The sequence below is a fragment of the Somniosus microcephalus genome, chromosome 4 (genome assembly GCF_052327205.1).
Source record: "Somniosus microcephalus isolate GS21.2 chromosome 4, FLI_Smic_1.0, whole genome shotgun sequence".
Lineage (NCBI taxonomy): Eukaryota > Metazoa > Chordata > Chondrichthyes > Squaliformes > Somniosidae > Somniosus > Somniosus microcephalus.
Window position 1 is genome coordinate 2023979 of NC_140990.1, and position 18766 is coordinate 2042744.

Sequence of the window (18766 nt, forward strand, 5' to 3'; positions counted from 1 at the left end):
TCTCTCTCTCTGTTTCTCACCCTGTCACATTCTCTCTCTCTCTCTCACCCTCTCACACTTTCTCTCACTCTCTCACCCTCTCACGTTCTCTCTCTCTCACCCTCTCACACTTTCTCTCACTCTCTCACCCTCTCACGTTCTCTCTCTCTCACCCTCTCACATTCTATCTTTCCCTCTCTCTGTCTCTCTCTCACTCTCTCACTTTCTCTCTCTCACCCTTTCACATTCACTCTCCTCCTCTGTCTCTTTCGCTCTCTCTCTCTCTCTCTCTCTCACCCTCTCACGTTCTCACGTTCACTCTGTCACTCTCTCTGTCTTGCTCACCCTCTCACGTTCTCTCTCTCCCTCTGTCTCTCTCTGTCTCTCTCTGCCTCTCTCTCTCTGTCTCTCACACCCTTTCACCCTCTCACGTTCACTCTCTCTCTCTCTCTCTCTCTCTCTCGCTCTCACCCTCTCACATTCTCTCTCTCCCTCTGTCTCTCTCTCGCTCTGCCTCTCACACCCTCTCACCCTCTCATGTTCTCTCTCTCTCTCTCTCTGTCTCGCTCTCACCCTCTCACGTTCTCACTCTCCCCCTGTCTCTCTCTCTCTCTCTTTCTCTCTCTCTCTCTCTCACCCTCTCACCCTCTCACATTCTCTCTCTGTCTCTCTCTCGCTCTGTCTCTCACACCCTCTCACTCTCTCATGTTCTCTCTCTCTCTTTCTCTGTCTCTCGCCAACCCTCTCACGTTCTCTCTCTCCCTCTGTCTCCCTCTGTCTCCCTCTGTCTCTCTCTGTCTCTCTCTCGCTCTGTCTCTCACACCCTCTCACCCTCTCATGTTCTCTCTCTCTCTCTCTCTCTGTCTCGCTCTCACCCTCTCACATTCTCTCTCTCCCTCTGTCTCTCTCTGTCTCTCTCTCGCTCTGTCTCTCACACCCTCTCACCCTCTCATGTTCTCTCTCTCTCTCTCGCTCTCACCCTCTCACCCTCTCACATTCTCTCTCTCCCTCTGTCTCTCTCTCGCTCTGTCTCTCACACCCTCTCACTCTCTCATGTTCTCTCTCTCTCTTTCTCTGTCTCTTGCCAACCCTCTCACGTTCTCTCTCTCCCTCTCTCTGCCTCTGTCTCCCTCTGTCTCCCTCTGTCTCCCTCTGTCTCTCTCTGTCTCTCTCTCTCTCTCTCTCTCACACCCTCTCACCCTCTCACGTTCACTCTCTCGCTCTCACCCTCTCACGTTCTCTCTCTCCCTCTGTCTCCCTCTGTCTCCCTCTGTCTCTCTCTGTCTCTCTCTCGCTCTGTCTCTCACACCCTCTCACCCTCTCACGTTCACTCTCTCTCTCTCTCTCTCTCTCTCTCACACCCTCTCACCCTCTCACGTTCACTCTCTCTCTCGCTCTCACCCTCTCACGTTCTCTCTCTCCCTCTGTCTCCCTCTGTCTCCCTCTGTCTCTCTCTGTCTCTCTCTCTCTCTCTCTCTCTCTCTCTCACACCCTTTCACCCTCTCACGTTCACTCTCTCTCTCTCTCTCTCTGTCTCGCTCTCACCCTCTCACATTCTCTCTCTCCCTCTGTCTCTCTCTGTCTCTCTCTCGCTCTGTCTCTCACACCCTCTCACCCTCTCACATTCACTCTCTCTCTCTCTCTCTCTCTCTCACACCCTCTCACCCTCTCACGTTCACTCTCTCTCTCGCTCTCACCCTCTCACGTTCTCTCTCTCCCTCTGTCTCCCTCTGTCTCCCTCTGTCTCTCTCTGTCTCTCTCTCGCTCTGTCTCTCACACCCTCTCACCCTCTCACGTTCACTCTCTCTCTCTCTCTCTCTCTCTCACACCCTCTCACCCTCTCACGTTCACTCTCTCTCTCGCTCTCACCCTCTCACGTTCTCTCTCTCCCTCTGTCTCCCTCTGTCTCCCTCTGTCTCCCTCTGTCTCTCTCTGTCTCTCTCTCTCTCTCTCTCTCTCTCTCTCTCACACCCTTTCACCCTCTCACGTTCACTCTCTCTCTCTCTCTCTCTCGCTCTCACCCTCTCACATTCTCTCTCTCCCTCTGTCTCTCTCTGTCTCTCTCTCGCTCTGTCTCTCACACCCTCTCACCCTCTCACGTTCACTCGCTCTCTCTCTCTCTCTCTCTCACACCCTCTCACCCTCTCACGTTCACTCTCTCTCTCGCTCTCACCCTCTCACGTTCTCTCTCTCCCTCTGTCTCCCTCTGTCTCCTTCTGTCTCTCTCTGTCTCTCTCTCTCTCTCTCTCTCTCTCTCACACCCTTTCACCCTCTCACGTTCACTCTCTCTCTCTCTCTCGCTCTCACCCTCTCACATTCTCTCTCTCCCTCTGTCTCTCTCTGTCTCTTTCTCTCTCTCTCACCCTCTCACCCTCTCACGTTCACTCTCTCTCTTTCTCTGTCTTGCTCACCCTCTCACGTTCTCTCTCTCCCTCTGTCTCTCTCTCTCTCTCTCTCTCTCACACCCTTTCACCCTCTCACGTTCTCTCTCTCTCTCTCTCTCTCTGTCTCGCTCTCACCCTCTCACATTCTCTCTCTCCCTCTGTCTCTCTCTGTCTCTCTCTCGCTCTGTCTCTCACACCCTCTCACCCTCTCACGTTCACTCTCTCTCTCTCTTTCTCTGTCTCGCTCTCACCCTCTCACATTCTCTCTCTCCCTCTGTCTCTCTCTGTCTCTCTCTCGCTCTGTCTCTCTCACCCTCTCACGTTCTCTCTCTCTCTCTCTCTCTCGCTCTCACCCTCTCACATTCTCTCTCTCCCTCTGTCTCTCTCTGTCTCTCTCTCGCTCTGTCTCTCACACCCTCTCACCCTCTCACGTTCACTCTCTCTCTCTCTTTCTCTGTCTCGCTCTCACCCTCTCACATTCTCTCTCTCCCTCTGTCTCTCTCTGTCTCTCTCTCGCTCTGTCTCTCTCACCCTCTCACGTTCTCTCTCTCTCTCTCTCTCTCGCTCTCACCCTCTCACATTCTCTCTCTCCCTCTGTCTCTCTCTGTCTCTCTCTCGCTCTGTCTCTCACACCCTCTCACCCTCTCACGTTCTCTCTCTCTCTTTCTCTGTCTCTTGACAACCCTCTCACATTCTCTCTCTCCCCGTAGGCATTTCCTCTTTGAGTCAGTATCTGGCGAACCATCTGATGGGTTTGAAGCGTCTGAACTTGTCCAGAACGTCGCTGACACTGAAAGGTGAGACTTGACTCTGGTCCGAGAGCGACCATCAATCGAGCACGGATAGAATCCAGACGATTGCAGCGGAGGAGGATGCCATTCGGCCCATCGTGCCTGAGCTATCCCATTAGTCCCACTCCCCCGCTCTTTCCCCGTAGCCCCTGCAAATTTTTCCCCTTCAAGTATTTCTCCAATTCCCTTTTGAAAGTTACTATTGAATCTGCTTCCACCGCCCTTTCAGCGCGTTCCAGATCACAACAACTCGCTGCGTAAAAACATTCTCCTCATCTCCACCTCTGGTTCTTTTACCGATTATCTTAAATCTGTGTCCTCTGGTTACCGACCCTCCTGCCACTGGAAACACTTTCTCCTTATTTACTCTGTCAAAACCCCTTTGTAATTTTGAACACCTCTATTAAATCTCCCCTTAACCTTCTCTGCTCTAAGGAGAACAACCTCAGCTTCTCCAGTCTCTCCACATAACTGAAGTCCCTCATCCCTGGTACCATTCTGGTCAATCTCCCCTTAACCTTCTCTGCTCTAAGGAGAACAACCCCAGCTTCTCCAGTCTCTCCACGTAACTGAAGTCCCTCATCCCTGGTACCATTCTGGTCAATCTCCCCTTAACCTTCTCTGCTCTAAGGAGAACAATCCCAGCTTCTCCAGTCTCTCCACATCACTGAAGTCCCTCATCCCTGGTACCATTCTGGTCAATCTCCCCTTAACCTTCTCTGCTCTAAGGAGAACAATCCCAGCTTCTCCAGTCTCTCCACATAACTGAAGTCCCTCATCCCTGGTACCATTCTGGTCAATCTCCTCTTAACCTTCTCTGCTCTAAGGAGAACAACCCCAGCTTCTCCAGTCTCTCCACATCACTGAAGTCCCTCATCCCTGGTACCATTCTGGTCAATCTCCCCTTAACCTTCTCTGCTCTAAGGAGAACAATCCCAGCTTCTCCAGTCTCTCCACATCACTGAAGTCCCCCATCCCTGGTACCATTCTGGTCAATCTCCCCTTAACCTTCTCTGCTCTAAGAACAACCCCAACTTCTCCAGTCTCTCCACATCACTGAAGCCCCTCATCCCTGGTACCATTCTGGTCAATCTCCCCTTAACATTCTCTGCTCTAAGGAGAACAATCCCAGCTTCTCCAGTCTCTCCACATCACTGAAGTCTCTCATCCCTGGTACCATTCTGGTCAATCTCCCCTTAACCTTCTCTGCTCTAAGGAGAACAATCCCAGCTTCTCCAGTCTCTCCACGTAACTGAAGTCTCTCATCCCTGGTACCAGTCTAATAAATCTCCTCTGCACCCACTCCAAGGCCTTGACATCTTTCCTAAAGTGTGGTGCCCAGAATTGGACGCAAGACTCCAGCTGGGACCTAATCCATTGATTTATATAAAGGTTTAGCAATACCTTCCTTCCTTTTGTACTCTATTGCTCTATTAATAAATCCAAGGACCCTGCTTGCTCTTTCATACCGTGGGTATTTGGGCAGTTTTTGAACTGCACAATGTCTAACTCTATGTTTCTCTTACTCTATCTCTCTCACTCACAAGAACAGAAGAAATAGGACCAGGAGTAGGCCACATGGCCCTTCGCGCCTGCTCTGCCATTCAATGAGATCATGGCTGATCATCCAAATTCAGTACCCTGTCCCTGCTTTCTCCCCATACCCCTTGATCCCTTTAGCCTTAAGAAATATATCCAACTCCTTCTTGAATATATTTAATGAATTGGCCTCTACTGCCTTCTGTGGTAGAGAATTCCACAGGTTCACCTCTCTCTGGGTGAAGAAATTCCTCCTCATTTCTGTCCTAAATGTCTTACCCCTTATCCTTAGACTGTGTCCCCTGGTTCTGGACTCCCCGACCATCGGGAACATCCTTCCTGCATCTAGTCTGTCCAGTCCTGTCAGAATTTTATAAGTTTCAATGAGATCCACTCTCATTCTTCTAAACTCCAGCGAGTACAAGCCCAATCGACCCAATCTCTCCTCATACGTCATTCCTGCCATCCCAGGTATCAGCCTGGTGAATCTTCACTGAACTCCTTCCATGGCAAGAACATCCTTCCTCAGATAAGGCGAGCAAAACTGCACACAATACTCAAGGTGCGGTCTCACCAAGGCCCTGTACAACTGCAGCAAGACATCCTTGTTCCTGTACTCGAACCCTCTTGCTACGAAGGCCAACATACCATTTGCCTTCTTAACCGCCTGCTGCACCTGCATGCTTACCTTAAGATGAACTTCGACCTCAGCTCCACTTCCCTGCCCTCTCCCCATATCCCTGGATTCCCTTAGTGACCAAAAATCTATCGATCTCAGTTTTGAATAGTGAATCATAGAGTTATACAGTACATGGTGTGGAGATGCCGGAGTTGGACTGGGGTGGACAAATGTAAAAAGTCACACAACACCAGGTTATAGTCCAACAGCTTTATTTGAAATCACAAGCTTTCGGAGCGCTGCTCCTTCTTCAGGTGAAGTGGAGAAATGCATAAAGGCACAGCTTATATAGTCAGAGAATCATGTCAGATGTTTACAGGTAACCTTTCCAACTGCCATTAATCACACCTCGGCAGAGAGATAATCATAGCAGTCAAAGGTGTGAATGGTGTCCAAACAGGTCAGTCAGGGAAACATTACATCAAAGAACAATGAGGTGGGGTCACAAGGGGTCAAATATTGCAGATGCTGGGGTCTGTCTGAAAAACAAAATGGACCCCATCGGTCTCGCGGCAGACACAGAGGAATTCATCAGGAGAATGAGGCTCCGGGAATTCTTCCACAAATCCCAAGATGTCAGCAGCGAACCCAATGAGACAATCAATGATCCGGAACAGCAGACAGAGGGATCCGCAGCGCAGCATCCGAAGAAGAAAGAGTCAAATTGGACCCCTCCGGAGGGTCGCTGCCCTAAGCTTGACATGTATGCTCAAGCTGTCAGGAGATGCATCAACGCCAGATTCATCAGCCGCACTCACAAGACAGTCCAGAATGTCACCCGAGCACAACGCAACGCCATCCACGCTCTCAAGACCAACCGCAACATCGTCATCAAACCAGCAGACAAAGGAGGTGCCATCGTCATACAGAACAGAACGGACTATTGCAAAGAAGTATACCGACAACTGGACAACCAGGAACACTACAGACAGTTACCCGCAGATCCGACCAAAGAACACACCCGCCAACTCAACAGACTGATCAAAACCTTCGACCCAGACCTTCAAAGCATCCTACATGCTCTCATCCCACGTACTCCCCGCGTGGGAGACTTCTACTGCCTCCCAAAGATACACAAAGCCAACACACCTGGACGTCCTATCGCATCAGGCAACGGAACCCTGTGTGAGAACCTCTCTGGATATGTCGAGGGCATCCTGAAGCCCATCGTACAGGGAACCCCCAGCTTCTGTCGCGACACTACAGACTTCTTACAGAAGCTCAGCACCCACGGACCAGTTGAACCAGGAACACTCCTCGCCACGATGGACGTCTCGGCACTCTACACCAGTATCCCCCACGATGACGGCATCGCTGCGACAGCCTCAGTACTCAACACCAACAACAGCCAATCTCCAGACGCCATCCTACAACTCATCCGCTTCATCCTTGACCACAATGTCTTCACCTTCGACAACCAGTTCTTTACCCAAACACACGGAACAGCCATGGGGACCAAATTCGCACCCCAATACGCAAACATCTTCATGCACAAGTTCGAGCAAGACTTCTTCGCTGCACAGGATCTCCAACCAACGCTATACACCAGATACATCGACGACATTTTCTTCCTATGGACCCACGGCGAAGAATCACTGAAAAGACTACACGATAACATCAACAAGTTCCATCCCACCATCAAACTCACCATGGACTACTCCTCAGAATCAATCTCATTCCTGGACACACGAATCTCCATCAAAGACGGACACCTCAGCACTTCACTCTACCGCAAGCCCACAGACAACCTCACGATGCTTCACTTCTCCAGCTTCCACCCTAACCACGTTAAAGAAGCCATCCCCTATGGACAAGCCCTGCGAATACACAGGATCTGCTCAGACGAGGAGGAACGCGATGGACACCTACAGACACTGAAAGACGCCCTTGTAAGAACGGGATATGACGCTCGACTCGTCGATCGACAGTTCCGACGGGCCACAGCGAAAAATCGCATAGACCTCCTCAGAAGACAAACACGGGACACAACCAACAGAGTACCCTTCGTCGTCCAGTACTTCCCTAGAGCGAAGAAACTACGCCATGTTCTTCGCAGCCTTCAACATGTCATCGATGATGACGAACACCTCGCTAAGGCCATCCCCACGCCTCCACTACTCGCTTTCAAACAGCCGCCTAACCTCAAACAGACCATCGTTCGCAGCAAATTACCCAGCTTTCAGGAGAACAGTGACCACGACACCACACAACCTTGCCACAGCAACCTCTGCAAGACATGCCAGATCATCAACACAGATACCATCATCACACGTGAGGACACCACCCACCAGGTACATGGTACATACTCATGTGACTCGGCCAACGTTGTCTACCTCATACGTTGCAGGAAAGGATGCCCCGGAGCATGGTACATCGGCGAGACCATGCAGACACTGCGACAACGGATGAACGGACACCGCACAACAATCGCCAGGCAGGAGTGTTCCCTCCCAGTCGGGGAACACTTCAGCAGTCAAGGACATTCAGCCTCCGATCTTCGGGTAAGCATTCTCCAAGGTGGCCTTCGAGACACACGACAATGCAAAATCGTCGAGCAGGAACTGATAGCCAAGTTCCGCACCCATGAGGACGGCCTTAACCGAGATCTTGGGTTCATGTCACGCTACATGTAACCCCACCTGATGCAGGGTCATCCAGACTCGAGTCGACATTGGCTTGTTCTCTCTACACGGATGCGGCCGGACCTGCTGTGATTTCCAGCCAAAAAAAAAAAAAAAAAATGTTTTTTGTCTTTTTTTGTTTTTCATACAGACCCCAGCATCTGCAATATTTGACCCCTTGTGACCCCACCTCATTGTTCTTTGATGTAATGTTTCCCTGACTGACCTGTTTTGACACCATTCACACCTTTGACTGCTATGATTATCTCTCTGCCGAGGTGCGATAAATGGCAGTTGGAAAGGTTACCTGTAAACATCTGACATGATTCTCTGACTATATAAGCTGTGTCTTTATGCATTTCTCCACTTCACCTGAAGAAGGAGCAGCGCTCCGAAAGCTTGTGATTTCAAATAAAGCTGTTGGACTATAACCTGGTGTTGTGTGACTTTTTACATTTATACAGTACAGAAAGAGGCCCTTCGGCCCATCGTGTCCGCGCCGGCCATCAAGCCCTGTCTATTCTAATCCCATTTTCCAGCACTTGGTCCGTAGCCTTGTACGCTATGGCGTTTCAAGTGCTCATCTAAATGCTTCTTGAATGTTGTGAGGGTTCCTGCCTCTACCACCCTTTCAGGCAGTGAGTTCCAGATTCCAACCACCCTCTGGGTGAAAAAGGTTTTCCTCAAATCCCCTCTAAACCTCCTGCCCCTTACCTTGAAACTATGCCCCCTGGTTATTGACCCCTCTACTAAGGGGAAAAGTTCCTTTCTATCTACCCTATCTATGCCCCTCATAATTTTGTACACCTCAATCAGGTCCCCCCTCAGCCTTCTCTGCTCTAAGGAAAACAACCCCAGCCTGTCCAGTCTCTCTTCATAGATGAAGCGCTCCAGCCCAGGTAGCATCCTGGTGAATCTCCTCTGCACCCTCTCCAATGCAATCACATCCGTTCTATAGTGTGGCGACCAGAACTGCACACAGTATTCCAGCTGTGGCCTAACTAGCGTTTTGTACAGCTCCATCATAACCTCCCTGCTCTTATATTCTATGCCTCGGCTAATGAAGGCAAGTATCCCATATGCCTTTTTAACCACCTTATCTACTTAACCACCTTATACTCAAAGACTCAGCATCCACAGCCCTCTGGGGCAGAGAATTTCACAGATTCACAACCCTCTGAGTGAAGACTTTCCTCCTCATCTCAGTCCTAAATGGCCGACCCCTTATCCTGAGACTGTTCTGGACACTCCAGCCAGGGGGAACAATCTCTCAGCATCTACATTAATGACTTGGATATGAATGTAAAAGGTATGATCAGTAAGTTCGCGGATGATACAAAAATTGGTGGGGTGGTAAATAGCGAGGAGGGTAGCCTCAGTCTGCAGGACGATATAGATGGGTTGGTCAGATGGGCGGAACAGTGGCAAATGGAATTTAACCCGGAAAAGTGCGAGGTGATGCACTTTGGTGGGACTAACAAGGCAAGGGAATACACAATGAATGGAAAGACCCTAGGCAAGACGGAGGGTCAGAGGGATCTGGGTGTGCAAGTACACAGATCCCTGAAGGCAGCGGAACAGGTGGATAAGGTGGTAAAAAAGGCATATGGGATACTTGCCTTCATTAGCCGAGGCATGGAATATAAGAGCAGGGAGGTTATGATGGAGCTGTACAAAACGCTAGTTAGGCCACAGCTGGAATACTGTGTGCAGTTCTGGTCGCCACACTACAGGAAGGATGTGATAGCTTTGGAGAGGGTGCAGAGGAGATTCACCAGAATGTTACCAGGGCTGGAGCGCTTTAGCTATGAAGAGAGACTGGGCAGGCTGGGGTTGTTTTCCTTGGAGCAGAGGAGGCTGAGGGGGGACATGATTGAGGTGTACAAAATTATGAGGGGCATAGATAGGATGGATGCTGAGGAGCTTTTTCCCTTAGTAGAGGGGTCAATAACTAGGGGGCATAGATTCAAGGTAAAGGGCGGGAGGTTTAGAGGGGATTTGAGAAAGAACTTTTTCACCCAGAGGGTGGTTGGAATGTGGAACTCACTGCCTGAAAGGGTTGTGGAGGCAGGAACCCTCACAACATTTAAGAAGCATTTGGATGAGCACTTGAAATGCCATAGCATACAAGGCTACGGACCAAATGCTGGAATATGGGATTAGATTAGACAGGGCTTGATGGCCGGCGCGGACACGATGGGCCGAAGGGCCTCTATCCGTGCTGTATAACTCTATGACTCTCCGCGTCTACCCTGTCAATCCCCCTCAGAATCTTGTATGTTTCAATGAGATCACCTCTCATTCTTCTAAACTCCAGACAGTATCGGCCCATTCTACACAATCTCTCATCATAGGACATCCCTCTCCTCCCAGGAATCAATCTAGTGAACCTTCGTTGCACCGCCTCCAAGGCAAGTATATCCTTCCTTAGATAAGGAGACCAAAACTGTGCACAGTACTCCAGGTGTGGTCTCACCAAGGCCCTGTACAATTGTAGCAAGACTTCCTTACTCTTATACTCCAACCCCCTTGCAATAAAGGCCAACATGCCATTTGCCTTCCTCATTGCTTGCTGTACTTACATGTTAACTTTCTGTGATTGGTGTACAAGTACACCCAGGTTCCTCTGATCCCTCTTCACAGGACTTGTTCCATTGGCTCAGACTCTCAACTCCAACGAGAACTTCGCAAACACTTTGAGCCACCTGGACCTCAGCAAAAACCCTGGGATGCTCGCAGGAGACGAGGCTTCGGTGAGTTCAGGAGTCACAACAAGGGGACAACCCAGAGAGAGGGGACCAAGGGTTTCTCTCTCGCTGATGGGGGGACTGGTTGGAACAGTGACGGTCAGAGATTGACCACTCACCCTGTAGCTTTACTCGGTATCTAACCCCGTGCTGTACCTGCCCTGGGAGTGTTTGATGGGACAGTGTAGCGGGAGCTTTACTCTGTATCTAACCCCTGCTGTACCTGCCCTGGGAGTGTTTGATGGGACAGTGTAGAGGGAGCTTTACTCTGTATCTAACACATGCTGTACCTGCCCTGGGAGTGTTTGATGGGACAGTGTAGAGGGAGCTTTACTCTATATCTAACCCGTGCTGTACCTGCCCTGGGAGTGTTTAATGGGACAATGTAGAGGGAGCTTTACTCGGTATCTAACCCCGTGCTGTACCTGCCCTGGGAGTGTTTGATGGGACAGTGTAGAGGGAGCTTTACTCTGTATCTAACCCCGTGCTGTACCTGCCCTGGGAGTGTTTGATGGGACAGTGTAGAGAGAGCTTTACTCTGTATCTAACCCTGTGCTGTACCTGCCCTGGGAGTGTTTGATGGGACAGTGTAGAGGGAGCTTTACTCTGTATCTAACCCTGTGCTGCATCTGCCCTGGGAGTGTTTGATGGGACAGTGTATAGAGATCTTTACTCTGTATCTAACCCTGTGCTGTACCTGCCCTGGGAGTGTTTGATGGGACTGGTAGAGGGAGCTTTACTCTGTATCTAACCCGTGCTGTACCTGCCCTGGGAGTGTTTGATGGGACTGGTAGAGGGAGCTTTACTCTGTATCTAACCCGTGCTGTACCTGCCCTGGGAGTGTTTGATGGGACAGTGTAGAAGGAGCTTTACTCCGTATCTAACCCTGTGCTGTACCTGCCCTGGGAGTGTTTGATTGGGGCAGTGTAGAGGGAGCTTTACTCTGTATCTAACCGGTGCTGTACCTGCCCTGGGAGTGTTTGATAGGACAGTGTAGAGGGAGCTTTACTCTGTATCTAACCCGTGCTGTACCTGCCCTGGGAGTATTTGATGGGACAGTGTAGAGGGAGCTTTACTCTGTATCTAACCCGTGCTGTACCTGCCCTGGGAGTGTTTGATGGGGCAGTGTAGAGGGAGCTTTACTCTGTATCTAACCTGTGCTGTACCTGCCCTGGGAGTGTTTGATCGGACAGTGTAGAGGGAGCTTTACTCTGTATCTAACCCGTGCTGTACCTGCCCTGGGAGTGTTTGATGGGACAGTGTAGAGGGAGTTTTACTCTGTATCTAACCCCGCGCTGTACTGCCCTGTGAGTGTTTGATGGGACAGTGTAGAGGGAGCTTTACTCTGTATCTAACCCGTGCTGTACCTGCCCTGGGAGTGTTTGATCGGACAGTGTAGATGGAGCTTTACTCTGTATCTAACCCGTGCTGTACCTGCCCTGGGAGTGTTTGATGGGACAGTGCAGAGGGAGCTTTACTCTGTATCTAACCATGTGGGAATATTAAAGTTTACATTGACCATCCTAAATCTCTTTTATTCAGCATTTGTACAATTTTCTCGCGAGACAGAACGTTTTAGTTGATCTGAATCTCTCCGGGACCGATTGCGCTGTTGATGCTGTAAGTATAAAATCGATTGTCTCCCTCTCCCATCTTTCCATCATGTCATGTATAGAATTAACTCCTCACGACCCATTGAGATCAGGCAGGGTGAGCGGGATTGTCGGGCTGGGTGAGAGGGATGTCGGGCTGGGTGGGCGGGACGTCGGGCTGGGCGGGCAGGATGTCAGGCTGGGCGGGTGGGATGTCCGGCTGGGTGAGTGCCATTCACATCCATTGTCCACTAGGGAGACCCACATACTGCTTGGAAAATAGGAGTCTGACTGGGGTGGAGGAGCAGAGGGAATTTGGGGGTACAGATACTCCAATCACTAAAAGTAGCGACGCTGGTTAATAAGGCCATTAGAAAAAAGCAAATCAAGCACTGGGGTTCATTTCTAGAGGGATAGAATCGAAAAGCAGAGCGGTTATGTTAAACATGTATAGAATCTTGGTTAGACCACACTTGGAACACTGTGCACAGTTCTGGTCTCCATATACCTTGGTTAGACCACACTTGGAGCACTGTGCACAGTTCTGTTCTCCATGTACCTTGGTTAGACCACACTTGGAGCACTGTGTATAGTTCTGGTCTCCATATACCTCGGTTAGACCACACTTGGAGCACTGTGCACAGTTCTGGTCTCCATATACCTTGGTTAGACCACACTTGGAGCACTGTATACAGTTGTGGTCTCCATATACCTTGGTTAGACCACACTTGGAGCACTGTGCACAGTTCTGTTCTCCATGTACCTTGGTTAGACCACACTTGGAGCACTGTGCACAGTTCTGGTCTCCATATACCTTGGTTAAACCAAACTTGGAGCACTGTGCACAGTTCTGGTCTCCATATACCTTGGTTAGACCACACTTGGAGCACTGCACAGTTCTGGTCTCCATATACCTTGGTTAGACCACACTTGGAGCACTGTGTACAGTTCTGGTCTCCGTATACCTTGGATAGACCACACTTGGAGCACTGTGCACAGTTCTGGTCTCCATATACCTTGGTTAGACCACACTTGGAGCACTGTGCACAGTTCTGGTCTCTGTATACCTTGGATAGACCACACTTGGAGCACTGTGCACAGTTCTGGTCTCCATATACCTTGGTTAGATCACACTTGGAGCACTGTGCACAGTTCTGGTCTCCATATACCTTGGTTAGATCACACTTGGAGCACTGTGCACAGTTCTGGTCTCCATATACCTTGGTTAGACCACACTTGGAGCACTGTGCACAGTTCTGTTCTCCACATACCTTGGTTAGACCACACTTGGAGCACTGTGCACAGTTCTGGTCTCCATGTACCTTGGTTAGACCACACCTGGAGCACTGTGCACAGTTCTGGTCTCCATATACCTTGGTTAGACCACACTTGGAGCACTGTGCACAGTTCTGGTCTCCATATACCTTGGTTAGACCACACTTGGAGCACTGTGCACAGCTCTGGTCTCCATATGCCTTGGTTAGACCACACTTGGAGCACTGTGCACAGTTCTGGTCTCCATATACCTTGGTCAGATCACACTTGGAGCACTGTGCACAGTTCTGGTCTCCATATATCATGGTTAGACCACACTTGGAGCACTGTGTACAGTTCTGGTCTCCATATACCTTGGTTAGACCACACTTGGAGCACTGTGCACAGTTCTGGTCTCCACATACCTTGGATAGACCACACCTGGAGCACTGTGCACAGCTCTGGTCTCCATATGCCTTGGTTAGACCACACTTGGAGCACTGTGCACAGTTCTGGTCTCCATATATCATGGTTAGACCACACTTGGAGCACTGTGTACAGTTCTGGTCTCCATATACCTTGGTTAGACCACACTTGGAGCACTGTGCACAGTTCTGGTCTCCACATACCTTGGATAGACCACACCTGGAGCACTGTGCACAGCTCTGGTCTCCATATACCTTGGTTAGACCACACTTGGAGCCCTGTGCACAGTTCTGGTCTCCATATACCTTGGTTAGACCACACTTGGAGCACTGTGCACAGTTCTGGTCTCCATATACCTTGGTTAGACCACACTTGGAGCACTGTGCACAGTTCTGGTCTCCATATACCTTGGTTAGACCACACTTGGAGCACTGTGCACAGCTCTGGTCTCCATATGCCTTGGTTAGACCACACTTGGAGCACTGTGCACAGTTCTGGTCTCCATATACCTTGGTCAGATCACACTTGGAGCACTGTGCACAGTTCTGGTCTCCATATATCATGGTTAGACCACACTTGGAGCACTGTGTACAGTTCTGGTCTCCATATACCTTGGTTAGACCACACTTGGAGCACTGTGCACAGTTCTGGTCTCCACATACCTTGGATAGACCACACCTGGAGCACTGTGCACAGCTCTGGTCTCCATATGCCTTGGTTAGACCACACTTGGAGCACTGTGCACAGTTCTGGTCTCCATATATCATGGTTAGACCACACTTGGAGCACTGTGTACAGTTCTGGTCTCCATATACCTTGGTTAGACCACACTTGGAGCACTGTGCACAGTTCTGGTCTCCACATACCTTGGATAGACCACACCTGGAGCACTGTGCACAGCTCTGGTCTCCATATACCTTGGTTAGACCACACTTGGAGCCCTGTGCACAGTTCTGGTCTCCATATACCTTGGTTAGACCACACTTGGAGCACTGTGCACAGTTCTGGTCTCCATATACCTTGGTTAGACCACACTTGGAGCACTGTGCACAGTTCTGGTCTCCATATACCTTGGATAGACCACACTTGGAGCACTGTGCACAGTTGAATCTCCATATACCTTGGTTAGACCACACTTGGAGCACTGTGCACAGTTCAGGTCTCCATATACCTTGGTTAGACCACATTTGGAGCACTGTGCACAGTTCTGGTCTCCATATACCTTGGTTAGACCACACTTGGAGCACTGTGCACAGTTCTGGTCTCCATATACCTTGGATAGACCACACTTGGAGCACTGTGCACAGTTCTGGTCTCCACATACCTTGGTTAGACCACACTTGGAGCACTGTGCACAGTTCTGGTCTCCATATACCTTGGTTAGATCACACTTGGAACACTGCGCACAGTTCTGGTCTCCATATACCTTGGTTAGACCACAGTTGGAGCACTTTGCACAGTTCTGGTCTCCATATACCTTGGTTAGACCACACTTGGAGCACTGTGCACAGTTCTGGTCTCCATATACCTTGGATAGACCACACTTGGAGCACTGTGCTCAGTTCTGGTCTCCATATACCTTGGTTAGACCACACTTGGAGCACTGTGCACAGTTCTGGTCTCCATATACCTTGGTTAGACCATACTTGGAGCACTGTGCACAGTTCAATCTCCATATACCTTGGTTAGACCACATTTGGAGCACTGTGCACAGTTATGGTCTCCATATACCTTGGTTAGACCACACTTGGAACACCGTGCACAGTTCTGGTCTCCATATACCTTGGTTAGACCACACTTGGAGCACTGTGCACAGTTCAGGTCTCCATATACCTTGGTTAGACCACACTTGGAGCACTGTGCACAGTTCAGGTCTCCATATACCTTGGTTAGACCACACTTGGAGCACTGTGCACAGTTCTGATCTCCATATACCTTGGTTAGACCACACTTGGAGCACTGTGCACAGTTCTGGTCTCCATATACCTTGGATAGACCACACTTGGAGCACTGTGCACAGTTCTGGTCTCCACATACCTTGGTTAGACCACACTTGGAGCACTGCGCACAGTTCTGGTCTCCATATACCTTGGTTAGATCACACTTGGAACACTGCGCACAGTTCTGGTCTCCATATACTTTGGTTAGACCACACTTGGAGCACTGTGCACAGTTCTGGTCTCCATATACCTTGGTTAGACCACACTTGGAGCCCTGTGCACAGTTCTGGTCTCCATATACCTTGGTTAGGCCACACTTGGTACACTGTGCACTGTTCTGTTCTCCATATACCTTGGTTAGACCACACTTGGAGCACTGTGCACAGTTCTGGTCTCCACATACCTTGGATGGACCACACTTGGAGCACTGTGCACAGCTCTGGTCTCCGTATACCTTGGTTAGACCACACTTGGAGCACTGTGCACAGTTCTGGTCTCCATATACTTTGGTTAGACCACACTTGGAGCACTGTGCACAGTTCTGGTCTCCATATACCTTGGGTAGACCACACTTGGAGCCCTGTGCACAGTTCTGGTCTCCATATACCTTGGTTAGACCACACTTGGAGCACTGTGCACAGTTCTGGTCTCCATATACCTTTGTTAGACCGCACTTGGAGCACTGTGCACAGTTCTGGTCTCCATATACCTTGGTTAGACCACACTTGGAGCACTGTGCACAGTTCTGGTCTCCATATACCTTGGATAGACCACACTTGGAGCACTGTGCACAGTTCTGGTCTCGATATACCTTGGTTAGACCACACTTGGAGCACTGTGCACAGTTCTGGTCTCCATATACCTTGGTTAGACCACACTTGGAGCACTGTGCACAGTTCTGGTCTCCATATACCTTGGTTAGACCACACTTGGAGCTCTGTGCACAGTTCTGGTCTCCATATACCTTGGTTAAACCACACTTGGAGCACTGTGCACAGTTCTGGTCTCCATCTGCATATAACAAAAATGTTATTGAGGCACTGGAGAAGTTGCAATAAAGATTTTCTAGAATGATACCAGAACTGAGAGGCTATAACTATCCGGAAAGAATGAACAGGCTCGGGATCGTTTCTCTGGAACAGAGAAGACTGAAGTTTGACCTGATAGAAGTCTTTAAGATTATGCAAGAATTTGATAGGGTAGACGTGGAGAAGATGATTCCACTGGTGGGAGCGAGACCAGAACTAGGGGCCATCAATATAAGATAGTCACTAATAAATCCAATCGGGAATTCAGGAGAAACTTCTTTACCCAGAGAGTGGTGAGAATGTGGAACTCGCTACCACAGGGAGTGGGCGAGGGGTATATCACACACAGAATCACAGAAACCCCACAGTGCAGATAGAGGCCATTCGGCCCATCGAGCCTGCACCGACACATATCCCACCCGATCCCCGTAACCCCGACACCAACACATATCCCACTCTATCCCCGTAACCCCACGTATTTAATCCCCCTAACACTAAGGGTCAATTTATCATAACCAATCAACCTAACCCGCACATCTTTGGACTGTGGGAGGAAACCGGAGCACCCGGAGGAAACCCACGCAAACACGGGGAGAATGTGCAAACTCCACACACACAGTCACCTGAGGCCAGATTTGAACCCGGGTCCCTGGCGCTGTGAGATGCATTTAAGGGGAAGCTGGATAAACACAGGAGGGGGAAAGGAATAGGAGGATGTGTGGATGGGGTGAGATGAAGAGGGGTGGGAGGAGGCTGGTGTTGATGGGGTGAGATGAAGAGGGGTGGGAGGAGGCTGGTGTTGATGGGGTGAGATGAAGAGTGGTGGGAGGAGGCTGGTGTTGATGGGGTGAGATGAAGAGGGGTGCGAGGAGGCTCGTGTGGAGCATGTTTGGCTGAATGGCCTCTTTCTGTGCTGTGCGTTTGATTCCCGGATGGTTAACCCTTTGTCTCTTGGCCCCTCAGCTCTTCGGTGCCATGCTCCACGGATGCTGCACTCACCTCAGCTACCTCAACCTCTCGCACAACACCTTCTCCCACAAGTAAGTGTGCCTCCGACCGGTGGGCTCGTGTTGTGGAATACAATCTATATTAACGATTTGGAGGAAGGGACCGAGTGCAACATATCCAAGTTTGCCGACGATACAAAGATGGGAGGGAAAGCAGTGAGTGAGGAGGACATAAAAAACCTGCAAAAGGACATAGACAGGCTAAGTGAGTGGGCAGAGATTTGGCAGATGCAATATAATGTTGGAAAGTGTGAGGTTATGCACTTTGGCAGAAAAAATCAAAGAGCAAGTTATTATCTAAATGGAGAGAAACTGCAAAGTGCTACAGTACAAAGGGATCTGGGGGTCCTGGTGCATGAAACACAGAAGGTTAGTATGCAGGTACAGCAGGTGATCAGGAAGGCCAATGGAATCTTGGCTTTTATTGCAAGGGAGATGGAGTATAAAAACAGGGAAGTCTTGCTGCAGTTATACAGGGTATTGGTGAGGCCACACCTGGAATACTGCGTGCAGTTTTGGTTTCCATATTTAAGAAAAGATGTACCTGCTCTCGAGACGGTTCAGAGAAGGTTCACTCGGTTGATTCCAGAGATGAGGGGGTTGACGTATGAGGAAAGGTTGAGTAGGTTGGGCCTCTACTCATTGGAGTTCAGAAGAATGAGAGGCGATCTTATCGAAACATATAAGATTGTGAGGGGGCTTGATCGGGTGGATGCGGTGAGAATGTTTCCACTGATGGGTGAGACTAGAACTAGGGGGCATAATCTTAGAATAAGGGG

General features: G+C 49.9%; 1 protein-coding gene across 1 annotated transcript in view; it reads left to right on the forward strand.

Annotated features, from left to right (window-relative positions):
• Positions 1–18766, forward strand: part of LOC147118171 (capping protein, Arp2/3 and myosin-I linker protein 3-like) — an 87709-nt gene that overhangs the window by 28900 nt on the left and 40043 nt on the right. Inside the window, exons 7-10 of the mRNA XM_085983668.1 lie at positions 3074–3160; positions 10637–10746; positions 12283–12360; positions 17944–18020. Of these exons, the coding sequence (XP_085839794.1) occupies positions 3074–3160; positions 10637–10746; positions 12283–12360; positions 17944–18020 (352 nt within the window). The remainder of the gene's footprint in view (positions 1–3073; positions 3161–10636; positions 10747–12282; positions 12361–17943; positions 18021–18766) is intronic.